Source organism: Dromiciops gliroides, chromosome 5 (genome assembly GCF_019393635.1).
Source record: "Dromiciops gliroides isolate mDroGli1 chromosome 5, mDroGli1.pri, whole genome shotgun sequence".
Taxonomy (NCBI): Eukaryota; Metazoa; Chordata; class Mammalia; order Microbiotheria; family Microbiotheriidae; genus Dromiciops; species Dromiciops gliroides.
Window position 1 is genome coordinate 217,359,796 of NC_057865.1, and position 17,972 is coordinate 217,377,767.

General features: G+C 39.6%; 1 protein-coding gene across 3 annotated transcripts in view; it reads left to right on the top strand.

Moving 5' to 3' along the window:
- The window catches only part of DIP2B (disco interacting protein 2 homolog B), a 195,816-nt gene extending 190,663 nt beyond the window's left edge, over positions 1 to 5,153 (top strand). For all 3 annotated transcript variants that reach the window (XM_043965902.1, XM_043965903.1, XM_043965904.1), the window contains one exon: positions 429 to 5,153. In XM_043965902.1, the coding sequence (XP_043821837.1) occupies positions 429 to 681 (253 nt within the window). In that variant the 3' untranslated portion in view covers positions 682 to 5,153. The remainder of the gene's footprint in view (positions 1 to 428) is intronic.
- The last annotated feature ends 12,819 nt before the right edge of the window (positions 5,154 to 17,972 follow it).

The following is a 17,972-nucleotide window of genomic DNA, read 5'->3' on the forward strand; positions in this document are numbered from 1 at the left end:
CAAGTCACTTAACTCCAATTGCCTCACCCCCCAAAAAAAATATTTTGTATCTATTCTGCATATATGTTGTATATACCTATATATGTACAGGTTGTCTCTCCCAGCAAGATTTAAATTCCTTGATAATAATGACTATTTGATCATCATCTTTGTATTCCCAGCACAGTTTGCTTTAAAATGCTTGTTGATTGATTGAGCTAAGTGGATGTATTGAACTACTTTCAGGCTCTTCTAGAATTCAGTCTTCATGTATGTAACTTTGTTATTTGTTAGGAAATATTATAACCACTAAAATATCACAGGTTTATACTCAAACATAACTATAAGCATGCAACCTTAGAAATTATCCCTGCCACTACTTCCTTTCGATTCTAAGTTTATTTTCATGTTAACAAATCTATGTTAATTAAATGTCATTGACATTTCAGTGCTGTGTTCACATGGACCAACTTGCTTGTGGTGGTTGTGGAACTGTGTGGCTGTGAGCAAGAAGCCCTGGATCTGGTTCCTTTGGTGACTAATGTGGTCTTGGAAGAACATTACCTCATTGTTGGAGTTGTGGTTGTGGTGGACCCAGGCGTCATCCCAATTAATTCCAGAGGAGAGAAGCAGCGGATGCACCTCCGGGACAGCTTTCTGGCAGATCAGTTAGATCCTATCTATGTGGCTTATAACATGTAACTGTGCATTATGGGCATGTGGCCAGTTTCTCAGAACCATGAAAGCCAAAGGCCTGAGAACGGGTCACTATTGCTATCTTATTTAAAAAAAAAAAAGCTAAAAACAAGTACTAATACTTACTGTAAAATTATTTGAGGTGGACACTGTATTTCCTTCATCTCATCCTATGGAATTCTTCAATCATGTGACAAACAGGAAAGGGAAATTCCGTGGTAGCAAATGAAAAAAAAAGTTAATATTTTACTCGGGGTGACCTTTAACATTGACTATGGTAAGCAGCACGTTACTAAAGCCTTTGCTAAATGGGTGTTACATTTTTTCATCTGTTGTACATACTTGTATTTTTATCTAATGCTGTTTTAGAATTTTGCAAAGGGATTTATTAACATAAAGGAAATCGTCTGAGTTCCACAGTTCTCCATCACATACTGTATTTTGCAATTATACTGTAGCTAGTGCTTCTGGGCTTTATTAACATGGGGTTATACAGAATACTTACAGTCATGCCATGAGCAAATTGGATGACTCATTAAATCTAATAATGTCATCATAGATACACACATGCACACGGCTAAAATTTAAAGGGTTTGCCTATATTTTTAAAATGTAAATAATAGTATGCCTAATTCAGTGCAAAAAAATGGCTTGTATAACTACAGTCACCAAAGTAGAAACATTTAGGATTGTAATTATAAGATTCTTAACATTTAATTGGTTAGCTAACTAAGAAATGTTAAGTTGTATGCAGGTTTCCATTGCACACTGTACTGTGACTTTGCTGGCTGGCATGTTTTATAAGATCAAGCTACCTGTATTTGTATTTAAAGCCCATTTCCCCTTAGAGTGAACTTAAGTTTTAAACATTAATCCTGTTTCTTCTGCAAGTTGACCAATTAAAAGTCTCACTTTACAAAACAAACTACTTAAAGCACCAAGAAAAACATCAAGATTACCTTATCCTGGGGAGATATCACTCCCTACTATCCCCAGTTTTGAAATTGTGCTTTTGAATTTAATTAATTGGGTGTCAAAACTTCCTAAAGTCAGTGAATTTTCTCTTCCCCAGCCCCTCTGCTCATTTGTAGCAAAACTTCTATCTACAATTTCTGCAAAAAGTTTCTCTTTTAAAACTGGAAAGTTCCTTCTGATTTTCCACTCCATGGGAGCGGGGGTGGGGGAAGTTTATCAGGTGGAAACTATGCATACATGGTTGGGGGGGTGGGGGGAGGAAGTTGAGAAGGGAGTGAGGTAAGTAGCCAATGCATTGCAACAGAAATAAAAAGTTCAATGATGGCCAACTCCTTTGAATGCTATCAGCCAGCCTTAGAAAAATGCTCATAAGGGAACCCTGTTTTATGCAAAACACACTGTTTTGGAATAACTGTGGTGCCCAGGCCTAGCAGACTGAGCAAAAGACAGAGCCAAATTTGCCTCTGGCTCAGTTTCCTATTTTGGTCTGATCCTTCATATATTCGAACATAGTTGGATTCTATTATTTTTTTCTTACAGAAATATTTTTTAAAATTAAAAAAAAGAACCACCAAACCCTCAAAGTGAATAAGACTTTAGAATGGTTCTCTTGGATCCATCTAGTCTGTTATGTAAATACTTACTTACTCTATTTTAATAATTCATATTATTTACCCCAGTGTAACATCATGTAAACTAAGTATGTTTTTAAACAATTTTTAAGACTTGTATTTACCCTGAAAATAAGGTTTATAATGCAGAGATAGACCCTTCTCTATAGCAGTGCTATCAAGTGCTGTGTAAACACAGTCCTTGAAGTGACTTGAAGCCACTTTATTACTACCCTTTTCATTGTCCTCATTTCTTTTCTTCTCATTCTCCAACAAGGGCAGGCCCAAAACTATTTTCCAATTGCAGATCTGTTTTTCAATATTTTAAGTAAATTAATTTGTGATGTGAGAGGCTCTGGCATGTGTAGGAAAAGCACATCCATCAAGGCAAACATGAAACCTCTATGCATACAGATAAATGGTTTAATTTTTAGGTACAATAGCTTGCTAATGTTTGGTGTGATTTTCACACACACACACACACACACATATCAGTGAATCATTCTGGACAAAGCAGAGGAAAAGAACTGTCTTTCACTGTAGTCTTCCCAATTCTGAAGAGAAAAATATATATATATATATAGTGAGAGAGAATAAAATAGTATAAATCATACCTGCAAAACATAGAAAGGAGACATGTAGACTCATTCACAAAAAGATATTCCATATATGAGCAGAAGAGTACAGGCAACTTTGAGCTCTTTGAGGGCTGATTATTCAGGTTGTGAGTTGCATAGATTCTGCATTTCTTCAGGTCTGTAGCTTCTCCTTAACAATCCTGCTCCTGTTTTTGTGGCCATTTCACTGCTTTTGATCAATGTTTTCATTATTCTGTGACTATCCCTTCTGGTCATAGAATTAGGAAATCACTTAGCTAGAAGGGACCTGGGAGATCGTCTACTCCAACCTCATGCCCTTTAGATGAATCCTCTGTTTAACATCTGCCTGAAACCTCCAGCAATGAGGAATTTACTACCTCATGAGGCAGCCTGTTCCATTTTTGTACAGCTCTAATTATTAAAGAAGTCTTCCATAGATTGAACCAACATCTGCCTCCCTGTAGCTTCCTGGGGCTTCCTTCCATTAGGGTATAGGAATCCCAAGCTTTTGTCAAAAGAGGGCATTGGTTCTTCTGGAGCCAAGCAGAATAAGTCTGATCTCTTACACATCCCTTCAAATACTTGAAGACAGCTGTCATTAGATTCAATTCAACTCATATTTGTGTTGATTAAGTACCTACTATGTACAGAGCACTTTGTGTCTCCCTGGATCTTTTTTTTTTTTTCCCCAGGCTAAATGTCCCTAGTTCTTTCAAGCATTTCTTCAGTGAATCAGTTTCATGTCTTACCACTCAAGTTACCCTCCTTTGGAAACCATCTACCTTTTATTAAATCCCTGCTAAAAGTTAGTGTAACTGAGAGTTTACAGCAGCAAGAAGTCTTTCCTTTTATGACATACTCCTACTCTTGCAGTAAGGATAATATCCCGTGGTGTCACTTGACTTTGTCATGGGACTTCCTTATAGGCTTTTTTGTGTACAGACCCCCTTGGCAGTCTGATGAAGCCCGTGGACCCTCTCTCAGAATCATCTTTTTAAATGCATAAAATGAAAGTATGTAGGATTACCAAGGAAACTAATTATATTGAAAGACAGTTACCAAAAAAAATTTTTTAGTTCCTGGACCTCAGGTGAAAACCTCCTGCTCTAAAAGCTATTATGGCAGTTCATTTTTCTCCAGTGGTATTTGTGTGTATGCATACATGTATGCGTGTATATGATGTGTGCATATATACATGCACATATATATATATTTACTTTTTTTAAAGTCCTCTACTGCACATAGCCTTAGCAGATTTCTAGGACACATACTACCTGTGTTCCTATGCAAAAGTTGTATATGGGAATGGAGAAGAAAATTGGTATTTTCATTCACTAGCTGAATGAGTTTTCATCTCAGTCCAAAGAAATCCATTCATCAAATTGAAACCCTTCTTGCTAGAACTGCAAAATAAGGCAATAAAGGCAGCTAAGCTTCTCTGGAAGAGTGTGCCTGGAGATGAAGAACACTTACAGGGAGCTAGATCAGTTCAGTTTTGCTATCCTTACAAGCACCAAAGCTCTGGACCAGAATAGCATGATTGGCATTATTTAATAATGCTTCTTGCCATACAATGGACTGTTTTCTCCCTAGTACGCTTCCTTCCCTCAGATACTTAGAAAGTTGCTTTGCTTCTGGTTATCAGGGACCATAGCCTTCTTACTAGTTACCACTTTAGGATAGCCCTTGGGAAAATTTGGCACAATGCTTGGCTCAAACAAAGAACTTAAGACCCTAGCTTTTGTGTTATGGTATTTGCCCTAGGCATGGTGCTGGATCTCCTGGGCAAATAAACCACTTTCTTTAGCAATCCAGGAATCTTTCAGACTAAACCAAGGAGAAGTCATGCTAACCTCACTTTCTTGCTCTCAAGCTCCAGAATGATCTATGCCTTAGCATTGTTTTTGTTGTCTGCTGTAATGTACTGGTGGCAAGAGAAATTGGAGCATGACGCTACAATACTCTTCAAACACTAGTCTTTTCCTTTATCGTTTTTATGACCTTCCTGATTTAGTCTAATGTAGATGGGCCATGTTATTTGTCCAGAGGATGAGATTGTAAAGATATGAGAATAATTTTTTTTAGTCCTAAATGCAGTTTTTGTTTACTTTCTGTCAAATATTTACCAGTGTCAAATTCAAACTATAATACTATGTAATTATGTATAAAGTTTTTTATTTATTTGAAATTAGACTAGATATACATTTTTTAAATTTAACATCTGGCTGGACAGTGTTCTATTAATTCATTGAATGTGTTTCCTTTGTCTTGTGTTAATAAATATTGATGCCTGTTTGTGTGCTTAATCACTTCACTGGGTAGGAGGGTTAGAGTCTTGGTTAAATTCACCCTCAAGTGGCAACAAAACCTCCCAGCCATTTACTGAAGGTAACAAGCAATGCTAGAAATTGTAATGATAGTGGTACCCTGTATTCATATAGTTACAGTCTACAAAGTGCAAAACATATTTATTTAGGATCCTTACAACATTCCTGGGAGGGGAGATAGTACCATTATTGTCATCATCTCCATTTTACTGTGGAAATTTAGATTTTTAGCTGAAGTGATTTACCCAACGTCACTGGTAACAGAACTAGGGCTTAAGCCAAGATCTTCTGATTACAACCACTTGGTTTTAAGATAACTTGGGTATAGAGAGCCCAAGTCTGCTAAAAGGAGAATGGACCAAAAAAGCAAAAGAATAAGATAGTCATTATTTTGAAACCAAGTAACCTCATGCTAGTCCATTATAGAAGAACAATTTTTTTTTTACAATTTAAACAAAATTTATTTTTAACATTCTTTTTAAATTTTGAATTCAAATTTTCTCCCTCCCTCTAGCCCTTCCGTACCTACTGAGAGGGCAAGCAATGATATCAATTTCACATATCAATTAGACAAGCAATATGATATCAATTATACATAAATCATGCAGAACATTTCCATGTTAGCCATGCCACCAAAAAAAAATACAAGAAAAATAAATGTGAAAGTTATATTTCAGTGATTGAACATATATTAAACCTATATCAAATTGCTTACTGTTGGGGCCTGGATTCAGGAGGGCCTGAGTTCAAATCTGATCTCAGACACTTGACACTTACTAGCTGTGTGACTTTGGGCAAGTCACTTAACCCTCATTACCCCGCCCAAAAACCCAAAACACACACACACACACACACACACACACACACACACACCAAATTACTTACTGTGTCAGGGAAGAAAGGGAGGGAGAAAAAATTTGGACCTCAAAATTTGTTTAAACTGAATGTTAAAAATTGTCTTGATATATAACTGGGGAGGAAAATAAAATGGTTTTTTTTTTTAATTATGCTTTAATTTGCACTCAGTTCAGTGTTCTCTCTGGAAGCAGATAGCATTTTTCATCATGAATTCTTCAGAATTGGGGCAGCTAGGTGGCGCAGTGGATAGAGCACTAGCCCTGGAGTCAGGAGTACCTAAGTTCAAATCCGGCCTCAGACACTTAACACTTACTAGCTGTGTGACCCTGGGCAAGTCACTTAACCCCAATTGCCTCACTAAAAAAAAAAAAAAGCTTCAGAATTGTCTTGAATCACAGTGTTGATCAGAGTAGCTAAGTCTTTCACTGTTGATTGTCATAACAGTATTGCTGTTAATGTGTACAATGATCTGGTTCTGTGCACTTCATTTTGCATCAGTTGACATTTTTTCTGAAACTATCCCCCTCAGCACAACAGTATTCTATCACAATCATTTGCCACAATGTTTTAGCCATTCCCCACTTGATAAGACATCCCCTAAATTTCCAGTTCTTTGCCACCACAAAAAGATCTGCTATAAGTAGTTTTGCACCAATAGGTCCCTTTCCTTTTTCTTTGATCTCTGGGATACAGACCTAGTAGTGGTATTGCTTGGTCAAAGGGTATGAGAAGTTTTATAGCCCTTTGGGCATAGTTCCAAATTGTTCTCCAGAATGGTCAAACCAGTTCACAACACCAAACAGTTTATTAGTGTACCTATTTTCCCACATTGAGAGTGGAATGATGACCTACTTTCCCACCCATATTAACGGTATAGCTAATTTTATTTTTACCTTCTAATTACTTTTCTAAGAGCATCTGCAAGACTTGTTTCCCTAAATCAGCTGATTTTGTCAATTATTTCCTGGTTTCATAAAGGAAAATCATGGTGAGAGACATGGAATCTACCCTCTTCCCCCTAACCACCAAGAAAATAACCATTTCTCTCCTGTGAGTATAATAAAGATATGCCATTTCTAACTAATTATGCTTCTGGAAAAATCACTTAAGCTTTGTAAGCCTTTTTTTCCCAATCTGTAAAATAAGCATTTTCATTTAAAAGTGAGGGTAAGGGAGTTCCGGAGGTGAAGTTAATATGGCGGAGTGAAACTGATGTGGGATAGAATTTAGGGTCAAATTGATTGTGAGTCGTCCCAAAAGAATTACAAGACTCAGTGACTTAGTCTACCAAACTTTCTTGCAATATTGTGAGTGAACACAGAGAACCAGAAAAGTGGAAAGGTATCTCTTGAATTAGGAAAGACAGTTATTATATTTATGGTATGGATCAGTCTCATAATAATCTCCACCTTAGGGAGGGACATGGGAGGGCCTATCCTAATTTGGAGTTCCTGAAGTCCTAAGCCAACCCCCAAGGTGGGTGCCTTTTTCCATGGAGGTGTATTTTTGGGGTTTAGGCATCATAAGGTGAATCTGGGGACAAATTTGGCCTTTTCTGCACATCTCTTTCTGATTCCCATGGCTAGTTTCAAAACATTCATTTTTCTTTTATTTCTAGTCTAAGTCTCTATAACCTGTCATTTTTTCATTGTTATAGTCTCAGGTCTTCATGGCCTCTCTCCCTCTGTTCCCATTATGGGTACTGATTTATGTGGGTAAGAGAACCTAGCATCCTGACTTGTAAGTTATCCATTAACTGCAAGTCTGAATCCCTTTTAGAGCTTATATCTGAATTAGAGCTTGAACCTTAGGTTTTTCAGTTAACTCCTTTTTGCCTCCTACATGAAAACCATGAAGCTGCCTGAGCTCTCCCAAATTTCCTTCAGAAAAATTGTTAAATTAAGCCTCTCAACAGATTCTGGAGCAGCAAAACCTGCAAAAACAAAAACAAAAACAAAAAAATGGAGTGAAACAATCTTCCAACTTATGATAACCTAAAAGAACTTCAGGAAAGATCTGTTTTATCTGGATAAAAGGAGAGCACAACTGAGTGCAGAGGGTGTCTGGGCAAGCCAGCAAAAGGCTCTTAGTCACAGCACAGATCAGCAGCTGAGGACCTACCTCAACAAGCTAGCGGCACAGCAGGCAGTTGTGAGGCCTCCAGCCCCAACACAGAAAGCTGGTGACTAGGTCCCTAGCCCCCAGCAAAAGAAGCTTGGGACAGTGCATGTGTTCCCCAGGAGCAGAACTCAACCTTAAAAGGCACAAAAGAGGCTAAAATAAAAATATGAATAAGAAACAAAAAAGAACCCTCACCATTGACAATTACTATGGTGACAGAGAGGATCAAAACATAAACTCAGGAGGACAACAATGATTAAACACCTACATGTGAAGCCTTAAAGGTTAAGAAGAATTGATCTCAAGACCAAAAAGCCCTCTTGGAAGAAGTCAAAAAGATTTTCTAAACCAAATAAGAGAGGTAGAAGAAAAATTGGGGAAAGAAATGAGAGTTATACAAGAAAGTCAATAGCTTAGAAAGATCAAATAATACCTTAAGAAATACAGTTGGGGGGCAGCTAGGTGGCACAGTGGATAGAGCACTGGCCCTGGATTCAGGAAGACCTGAGTTCAAATCTGGCCTCAGACACTTAACACTTACTAGCTGTGTGACCCTGGGCAAGTCACTTAACCCCAATTGCCTCACTAAAAAAAAAAAAAAAAAGAATAGAAATACAGTTGGGGGCAGTTAGGTGGCGCAGTGGATAAAGCACTGGCCCTGGATTCAGGAGTACCTGAGTTCAAATCCGGCCTCAGACACTTGACACTTAACTAGCTGTGTGACCCTGGGCAAGTCACTTAACCCCCATTGCCTGGCCAAAAAAGAGTAAAAAAACAAAGCAAAAAAAAAAAAGAAAAAGAAATACAGTTGGACAAATGGAAAAGGAGGTGCAAAAGCTGACTGGGGAAAATAATTCCTTAAGAATCAGAACTGGGCAAATGGAAGCTAATGACTCAATGAGACAACAGATAGAAGCAAAGCAGAATCAAAAGACTATAAAAATAGAAGGTAAAAATACCTCTTCAAAAAACAACAGACCTATAAAATAGATCCCTGAGGGACAATATAAGAATAATCGGACTACCTGAGGACCATGATTAAAAAAAAAAAAGCCTAGACAGTTATGGAGGCTGCTAAAAGGATCAACAAATAACCTATCAATGGTAGCAATCAATAGTACCTAAAAGGGTTAACAGAGAAACTAAGGTTTGTGTTCTTACAGTGCCCAAGAGGGTTTGTCCCTATCAACCCTCACCCTCAACAGAAACTGTAACTAGGGACCATTAACCATTAATAGCCATTAATATTCCTAGATGACAGGACACCTAGAAACCCAGATCTTAAGTGAAGAGATATCATAAACACAGAGACTCTCTGAGATTGACAAGTTTAAGCATGTCCTTGGGAACATAGGCATAAAAGGCCAAATTTGTCCTTAAGTTCACCTTAAGTTCACATGTAAACCCCAAAAACATACCTCAAAGGAAAAAGGTACTGCCTCGGGAACTCCAAATTAGGACAGGCCCTCCCCTGTACCTCCTAAGGTATAATCCTAAGAATAATGAAATGATCAATTATTTTCTGATTATAAATATAAACATCTTTCCTTTTCTGTTTGAGACACCTTTCCATTTTTCTGGTATTTTCCCTGCGGTCATCACAGTCTTTCAATAAAACTTGGGAATTGGGGTTAAGTGACTTGCCCAGGTTCACACAGCTAGTAAGTGTCAAGTGTCTGAGGCCAGATTTGAACTCAGGTCCTCCTGAATCCAGGACCACTGCTTTATCCACTGTGCCACCTAGATGCCCCACCACTAAATCTTGTAATTCTTTTGGGACACATCCGGATCAATCTGATCAACTATTTACCATCCTACATCAGACAGCATTTTTCATGACATGGGGGGGGGGGCGGAATTGGGGTTAGGTGACTTGCCCAAGGTCACACAGCTAGTAAGTGTCAAGTGTCTGAGGCCAGATTTGAATAGAAGTCATCCTGAATCCAAGACCAGTGCTTTATCCACTTCGCCACTCAGCTGCCCCTCATGACATTATTAAGGAGAACTGTCCCAATGTCTTGCAACAGAGTAAAATTAGTCATTGAAAGAATCTACCGGGGCAGCAGTGGATAAAGCACCGGGCCCTGTATTCAGGAGGACCTGAGTTCAAATCCGGTCTCACTTACTAGCTGTGTGACCCTGGGCAAGTCACTTAACCCTCACTGCCCCACAAAAATTAAAAAAAAAAAAGAATCTACCAATCACCTCCTGAAAGAGACTCCAAAAAGAAAACGCCGAGGAATATTGTAGCTAAATTCCAGAACTATCAAGTAAAGGAGAAAATACTGCAAGCAGCCAGAAAGAAACAATTTAAATATCAAAAAACAACAAGTAGGGGCAGCTAGGTGGCGCAATGGATAGAGCACCAGCCCTGGAGTCAGGAGTACCTGAGTTCAAATCCGGCCTCAGACACTTAACACTTACTAGCTGTGTGACCCTGGGCAAGTCACTTAACCCCAATTGCCTCACTAAAAAAAAAAAAGAAAGAAACAACAAGTACATAACTTGGGGGTGGGGCAGAGCCAAGATGGCAGAGGAAAGGCTGTGACTCCCACAAGCTCCAGATAAACCCGTCCACTCACACCCAAATAATGTGGTAAAAAAACAGAGCAGCCTAATGCACATAAGAACAGAATGAGACTATTTCTCAGCAAAAGAGGGCAATTCCTATGACCTACTGATCAGGCTGAACAGTTCAGCACACGGTCAGGACCCAGGCAGGAGTGGACAGTGCTTCCAGCACCCGTCAGAGTCTTCAGTGCCAGCAGCTTCTGAAGCTCTGATCATGGACTGGTGAGGGGGTTCGGCAGTAAGGCAGGGTGAAGTGGAGGCAGTCTCTGCTGGAGTTGGGGCAGAACGCACTGGGTCTGAACCAGTGGACTGAATTGAGTGGTGGTGGCCCAGTGAGGGAGGGGCACTGGCACAACAAGCTTCCAACCACAGAGAATCAGAGTTCAATCAGACTTCTGTTTCCGGGTCAAAGAGAAAGTGGCCATGGTAACTCATAGGCTAGGAGGCTGAGAAGAAGCCCAATCACCCCCTGGGCCACAAGTGTGTCCTGGAAGCAGCACTACACTTGAAAAGGAGTCAAAAGCCAAGAAATAGCCAGGATGAGTAGGCAGATAAAGCAGCAGACCATCAAAAACTTCTTTGGGGGAAAGGTAGACCACAATACACTCTCAGAAGAAGAAGATAATAACAGGGTCAAAGCTCCAACATTCAAAGGTTCCAAGAAAAATATGAATTGGTCTCAGGCCATGGAAACACTCAAAATGGACTTTGAAGAGAAAGTAGGAGAGATAGAAGGAAGATTTAGAGAGATGGAGGAAAGAATGGAAAGAGAAATGAGAGCAGTGAAGGAAAGTCATGAGAAAAAAGTCAACAGTTTGAAAAGCCAAATGGGAAAAGAAATAGAAAAGCTCTCTCAAGAAAATAATTGCCTAAGAATTAGGATTGAACAAATGGAAGCTAGTGACCTTATGAGAAATCAAGACACAGTAAAGCAAATCAAACTGAATAAAAAAATAGAGGGCAATATGAAATATCTCCTTGGAAAAACAGCTGACTTGGAAAACAGATCCAGGAGAGATAATTTGAAAATCATTGGACTACTAGAAAATCATGACCAAAATAAGAACTTAGAAACCATCCTCCAAGAGATTGTCAGGGAAAATTGCCCTGATATTCTAGAAGCAGAAGGCAAAATAGAAATTGAAAGAATCCACCAATCACCTCTTGAAAGAGATCCCAAAAGGAAAACCTCCAGGAATGTTTTAGCCAAATTCCAGAACTCCCAGGTCAAGGAGAAAATATTGCAAACAGCTAGAAAAAAGGAATTCAAATACTGTGGAGTTCCAATAAGGCTAAAATAAGATCTAGTAGCATCTACATTAAAGGACCAGAAGGCACGGAATATGATATTCCAGAAGGCAAAGGAACTGGGACTACAGCCAAGAATCATGTACCCAGCAAAATTGAGTATAATCTTTCAGAGGAAAAAGTGGGACTTCAACGAAAAAGAGGACTTTCAGGCACTTGTGATGAAAAGACCTGAACTGAATAGAAAATTTGACTTTCAAATACAAGACCCTGGAGAAGCATAAAAAGGCAAACAGGGAAAAGACTTCATGAGGAATATTAAAAGATCAAACTGTATACATTCCTACATGGGAAGATAATACTTCTGACTCATAAGAACTTTCTCAGTATTAGGGTAGCTGAAAGGAATATACTTAGAGGACACAGGTCTGAACTGAATATGAAGGGATAATATCAGTTCTTTCTTTGAACAACACACAAAATATGGGCTCTCTAATAAGACAGACCACCAATGAAAAAAGTATTATAAACAACTTCGTAAGTAATTCGTGTAATAAACTATCAATCAAGTTATGTGGTAAACAATTTAGGAGTACCCATCACTAAAAGTATAAAAAACTCACCTGAGGGCCCAGCCATCGACTTCTTCCTAGCATTAGACTACAACTGGCTTCTTCATTCCCCACACTTAAGATGCAAGCAGCCCATGTTCACTTGAGGGCAGTGCTGAGTGGAGGAAACTTGCTAGATGACCACCTTGGGGGGAGATACACAGCCTCCAGCTGGGCCAGGAGGGAACCTTGTAGAGTTCTGTATGAAAGATTCTTATGGGATCCTCCAAGATGCAAGGTGATGTTTAGTTTTTAAAGGAAAGTATTGTTTGAATGCTACGATTAATAAAGTTTAATTGCATGCATTGAAATGTACAAATCTAATTATGTTTCTATCTACTAGTTTGTGTAGGTAAATGGTAACTTGGCAAGTTCATTACAAAAACCATGGGCTGTTGTTTTAAAAAAAAACAGTTTTCCCTTCTTTCCCTAAAGGAGAAAGGAAAGAGCTGAAATCTTGTAAAAGGTAAGAAGTGAACAGTGCCACAAAGGGGAAGCTTTTACATGCTGCCACAATGCAATGGAAAGAGCACATACAGCACAATGGTGTGAAGAGGCTGGGTGATATCACCTCCCCCTGGCAAAGCTACTTCAACTGTGTTACAGAACTGATCATCAGGGCTGAGTATGGTGAGCTGGATAAGAAGAGGCAGTACTGTACCTATTACTGCATTTTGGGGACAGACCCCAATGACTTCTATACCCACATTCTCTGCCTCTTCTTCCTAACATCTCATTCTATCCCCAGGGACAGATGAATTTCTTTTCCAGGCCTTGTTTCCTTAAGAATTTCTTTTTAAAAAAATTTCTTTAGCTTTCTCTTTCACCATTTATTTAAAAGAGAAATAGATTATTTCTGAGACCCCACAGTCATTCATTTCAGTATTGATTTTCTATGTGTAGCCTTTCAGGTAAAATTCAGCCAATAAGAGCATCAGGGTCCATGGACAGTAAAGCATATAGGAGAAATAGGTAGGAGATTTTATCCTTTGATAGATATTAAACTCTATATAATCACTAAAATGACCAGCTAAAAGCTCAGTATGATCAAAATAGATTTTACTAATTCATAATCATGTGGCCTCCCAAATAAAGGAATTCATAGATCTACTTTCCTTTAAGAAGAGCCTGGAAAGCTAGCAGGTGAAGATGAAGGGGAGAGTTCCAGGAATAGGAGACAGCCAGTGAAAATACTCATTTGGAAGATGGGATTTCTTGTTCAAGGAACAGCAAAGAGGCCAATGTCACTGGATCAAAGAGTACTTGGGTTGGGGTGGGGGTGAAATGGTGTAAGATGTAAGAAATCTGGAAAGGTAGGGGAGACAGGTTTTTAAGGGCTTTGAATAACAAATGATTTTATATTTAAGGAAATAGGGAGCCACTGGAGTTTCTTGAATTGTGTGTGTTGGGGTGGAGGGAGTGATATGGAAAGCCAATTTGACTGCTGAATGGAGGAACCATTGGGTCAGGAAGAGACTTGAAACAGATCAATCAGAAGGCTACTGCAGTAGTCCAGGCAAGGGATGATACACCCAGGTGATGATACTGTCAGAGAAGAACAGGAAGCATATATGAGAAATATTTCAAATGTAAAATTGACAGGACTCGACCACTAATTAGACAAGGGGTTGAGAGTAAGGAGTTGAGGATGACACCTAGGTTGTAAGCCTGGGAGAATGGTGGGACCCTCAAAAGTAATAAGGAATTTCCAAAGAGGGGAAGGTTTTTGGGAAAAGATCATGAGTTCAGTCTTGGACATGTTGCATTTAAGATGGCTATAGGACATCCGATTCAAGATGTCTAAAATGCTATTGAGAGATGAGAAAAGAAGTAGATCTGACAGTCAGCTGCAGAGACATGATCATTGAAACCATCAGGAGTGATGAGATCACTAAGAGAAGTAATATAGAGGGAGAAGAGGACTGTGGAAATTTATTTTGATTTGGGGACCCTACCTTTAGGCTGAGATTAGAAAGCCTTAGGCCCTCAGGGTCTCTCCCCCTCCTCCTCAGCTTTAGCTTAGCGAAAAAGCCCCGTGGGCTATACAAGACGCCAGGTCAGACAGCTGGGGGAAAAAAAAAAGCCCCTAGCTCCCTCCGACCTGAGCGGAGCTATCTGAAGGATAGCCTGTGCTGAGGCATGAGGCTCGAGAGCACCCACACACACACACCAGCTGCAGCTCTGGCTGGTGGATTAGCTTGGTCTGTGAGGGCAAAGGAAGCCCCGAGATTTGAGTGGAGAAAAAAAAAAGGAGGAGCAAGCAGGGGGGCTGACTAGAAGAAGATGGACTAGATAAAGAAGGAGCGAGGCTGTCAAGATAGAGAGACAAGATTAAAAAAAGAAGACTTGAGGGGCTGACTAGAGGACGGACTAGAAAGACTAGAGGGGAGCACGGACAAGGACGGAGCAGAGTTCGGTTCGGAAAAGATTGGAGACTAGAGACGGGGCTGACAAGGTTACAGGCCTTAATACAAATCAGGGAAAGTGTAACGTGCCCTGAGAGAGGAGGCGGCTAAGGCCCTTATTGTATTCAAGAAGTTCGAAGAGTAGCAGGTGGGAAAGAGACCGCAGGAAAGCAGTCAGGTTGTACTTAATTTCCCTGTATTCCTAATTTGAAATAGTATCTCATAAATAAACTCTGCTTTGATTATTTGGTTAAGAACCTTCTTAATCTTTAGTCTATCAGTTTGGGAGCAGTGTTGGTGGAACTTTATAAATGGCCCACATTAAATTAACAGCAGTCAGCCAAATAGTCAAAAGTCCCCAGATTAGTCCTCCAGTCAGATTAGCCCCCCAAATTAGGCTAGTCAATTCAAAAATATTTCTACATTTTAATGGCGACCGTGGCAGGATTTATGGCCCAATTGTAATTTTTCTAAATGTATAATTTTTCATAAGTCCAGTTATTATAATTTTTCCAGGTTAGTTGTAGTTATTAATAATCAATTTTTTTTACAGGACCCAGGACAGAGCTCTGGGGGACATCCATGATGTATATCATACTGGATTAAGATTCAGTAAGGGAAACTGAGGAATGTCAGATGGGTAGGAGAAAAAGAAGTAGAGAGCAGTATCATGAAAACTTAGAAGAGAGTATCAAAGAGAAGAAGGTGATTGTCAAAGTCTGCAGAGAGGTCAAGAAGAATGGAGAATGGAAATAAGGTCATCAAATTTGGCAATTCAGAGATCCTTGGTAACTTTTGAGAAAGCCATTTCAGTTGAATAATAACGCTGAAAGCCACAGAGTAACAGAGAGTAAGGGAAAAGCAATAGGTTGTGGTTTTTCAGTCATGTCCAATTCTTTGTGACCCCATTTGGGATTTTCTTGGCAAAGATGAGTGCCTTGCTATTTCCTTCTCCAGCTCATTTTACAGATGAGGAAACTCAGAGAAACAGGGTTGAGGTTACTTAGCCATAGTGCTAAGTTTGAAGTTGGGAAAATCCAAGTTCCAGTCTGGCCTGAGATACTGCCTGTGTGACCCTGGGCAAGTCACTTGGCCTCTGTCTGCCTCAATTTCCTCATCCATAAAATAGGGATAATAAGAGCACTCTCTCTTAGGGCTGATGTCAGGATAAAATGATATAGTATGTGTAAAGCACTTGGCAAACCATCAAGTGTCACATACATGCTAGCTGTTTTTTATCACTGTTGTTATTATGTGACAGATGAGGAAACTGGCCCAGAGCAGTAAAGGATGAGAGCTCAGAGGGCCTGTGTTCAGAGCCTTTCCACAGTGTTCACTACTTATAAAAGCAGACAGGTCACTTAGTCTTCCATTGCCGTCTTCTCATCTGTAGAACAAGGGTTGGACTGGCCTACCCTGGAGGTCCTTCAGGGCCTCCTCTGACACAGCTTGCAAGCTGGCCCACACTCTCTTAGAAGCCTTGTGACTTTATGAGGAGCACAACACAAACAAGGGCAAGCACCTGAATACAACTTTATATGAGCCAAAAACAAAGTAAATAAAAGCATCCTAAGGAAAATGACTCACTTCAGAAAAATTCAGACTGCACAAGTGAGAATAAGAAAGCCCATGTAGAAATTGGGCAAAAGTATCATTTAAGAGGGCGGCTAGGTGGCACAGTAGATAAACCACTGGCCCTGGATTCAGGAGTACCCGAGTTCAAATCTAGTCTCAGACACTTGACACTTACTAGCTGTGTGACCCTGGGCAAGTCACTTAACCTTCAATGCCCCGCCCCCAAAAAATATCATTTAAGAAGTTCTATAACAGTGATTCTCATTTGTGCTCTATGAGGACAGGGAAACTGTCTGATCTAAACTTCAGATCTTCCCTAAGGGATCTCCTTTGTATAACCCTTTGCACACAGCAGATACTGAATATTGGCTGAAGTGAATGAAGTAAAGGGCATGAGAGCTGACTGTTTTTACACATGTTTCATCTAATATAAAAATTCTGTGAGGTAACAGAATTATTATGATGATGACTACCCTTTTACAGACATGAAAACTGAACCTGAGGGCATTAGTGACTTACTCAAGATGATAAGGCTAAGGAGTGACAGAGGTATAACTGAACTCAGGTCTTTTGACTCCTCAACTAGTGTTCTTTCTACCCTATCATACTCCCTTTCACAAGTACTTTAGACCTGAAGGGAGGTAATAAGGGGAGAAAAAGGAAATAAGTGTTTACAGAGCACCTATCATGTACGAAGCACTGTGCTAAGTGCTTTTTACAAATATTAACTCATTTGATCCTGGGAGGTAGGTGCTATTATCCCCATTTTATAGTTAAGGAAAGTGAAGCAGAGGTTAAATGACCTGTCCAGTGCTAGGAAATATGGATCTCCCTGACTCTAGGCCCAGCATTCAATCCACCGTGCCACCAGCTGCCTAGTAATAATCACAATTATTCACATTTCTATGGCACTTTAAAGTTTCCATACTGTTTTGCTCACAACAACCCTGTGAGGTAGATGGCACAAGTATTATTCCCATTTTACGGATGAGGAAACTAAGGCTCAGAGCAACTTATCCAAAGTTACAAGAGTAGGACTTGAAATGATGATGATGTTAAGACAAAAGGCATCAATAAAACCTATTTTTAAATGCACCACTCTCAACTGAATCAAATTTATAAGAATACCTCAATTGAGAAATGGTCAAAGGATGTGAAGAGGCAGTTTTCATATAATGAAATTAAAGCTATCTACAATCATATGAAAAAATGATCTCAATCACTATTATTTAGAGAAATGCAAATTAAAACTACTCTGAATGGACTGGAGGAGGAGGAAGGGGAGAGATGGTCTGGGGAGAGGGAGTTCACATGAAGGAAACAAGAAAAAAGCTTATGGAGGGGAAGGGAAGAGGGGGAAGGAGTGGGGGAGTGAGTGAACTCAAAGAGGGAACAA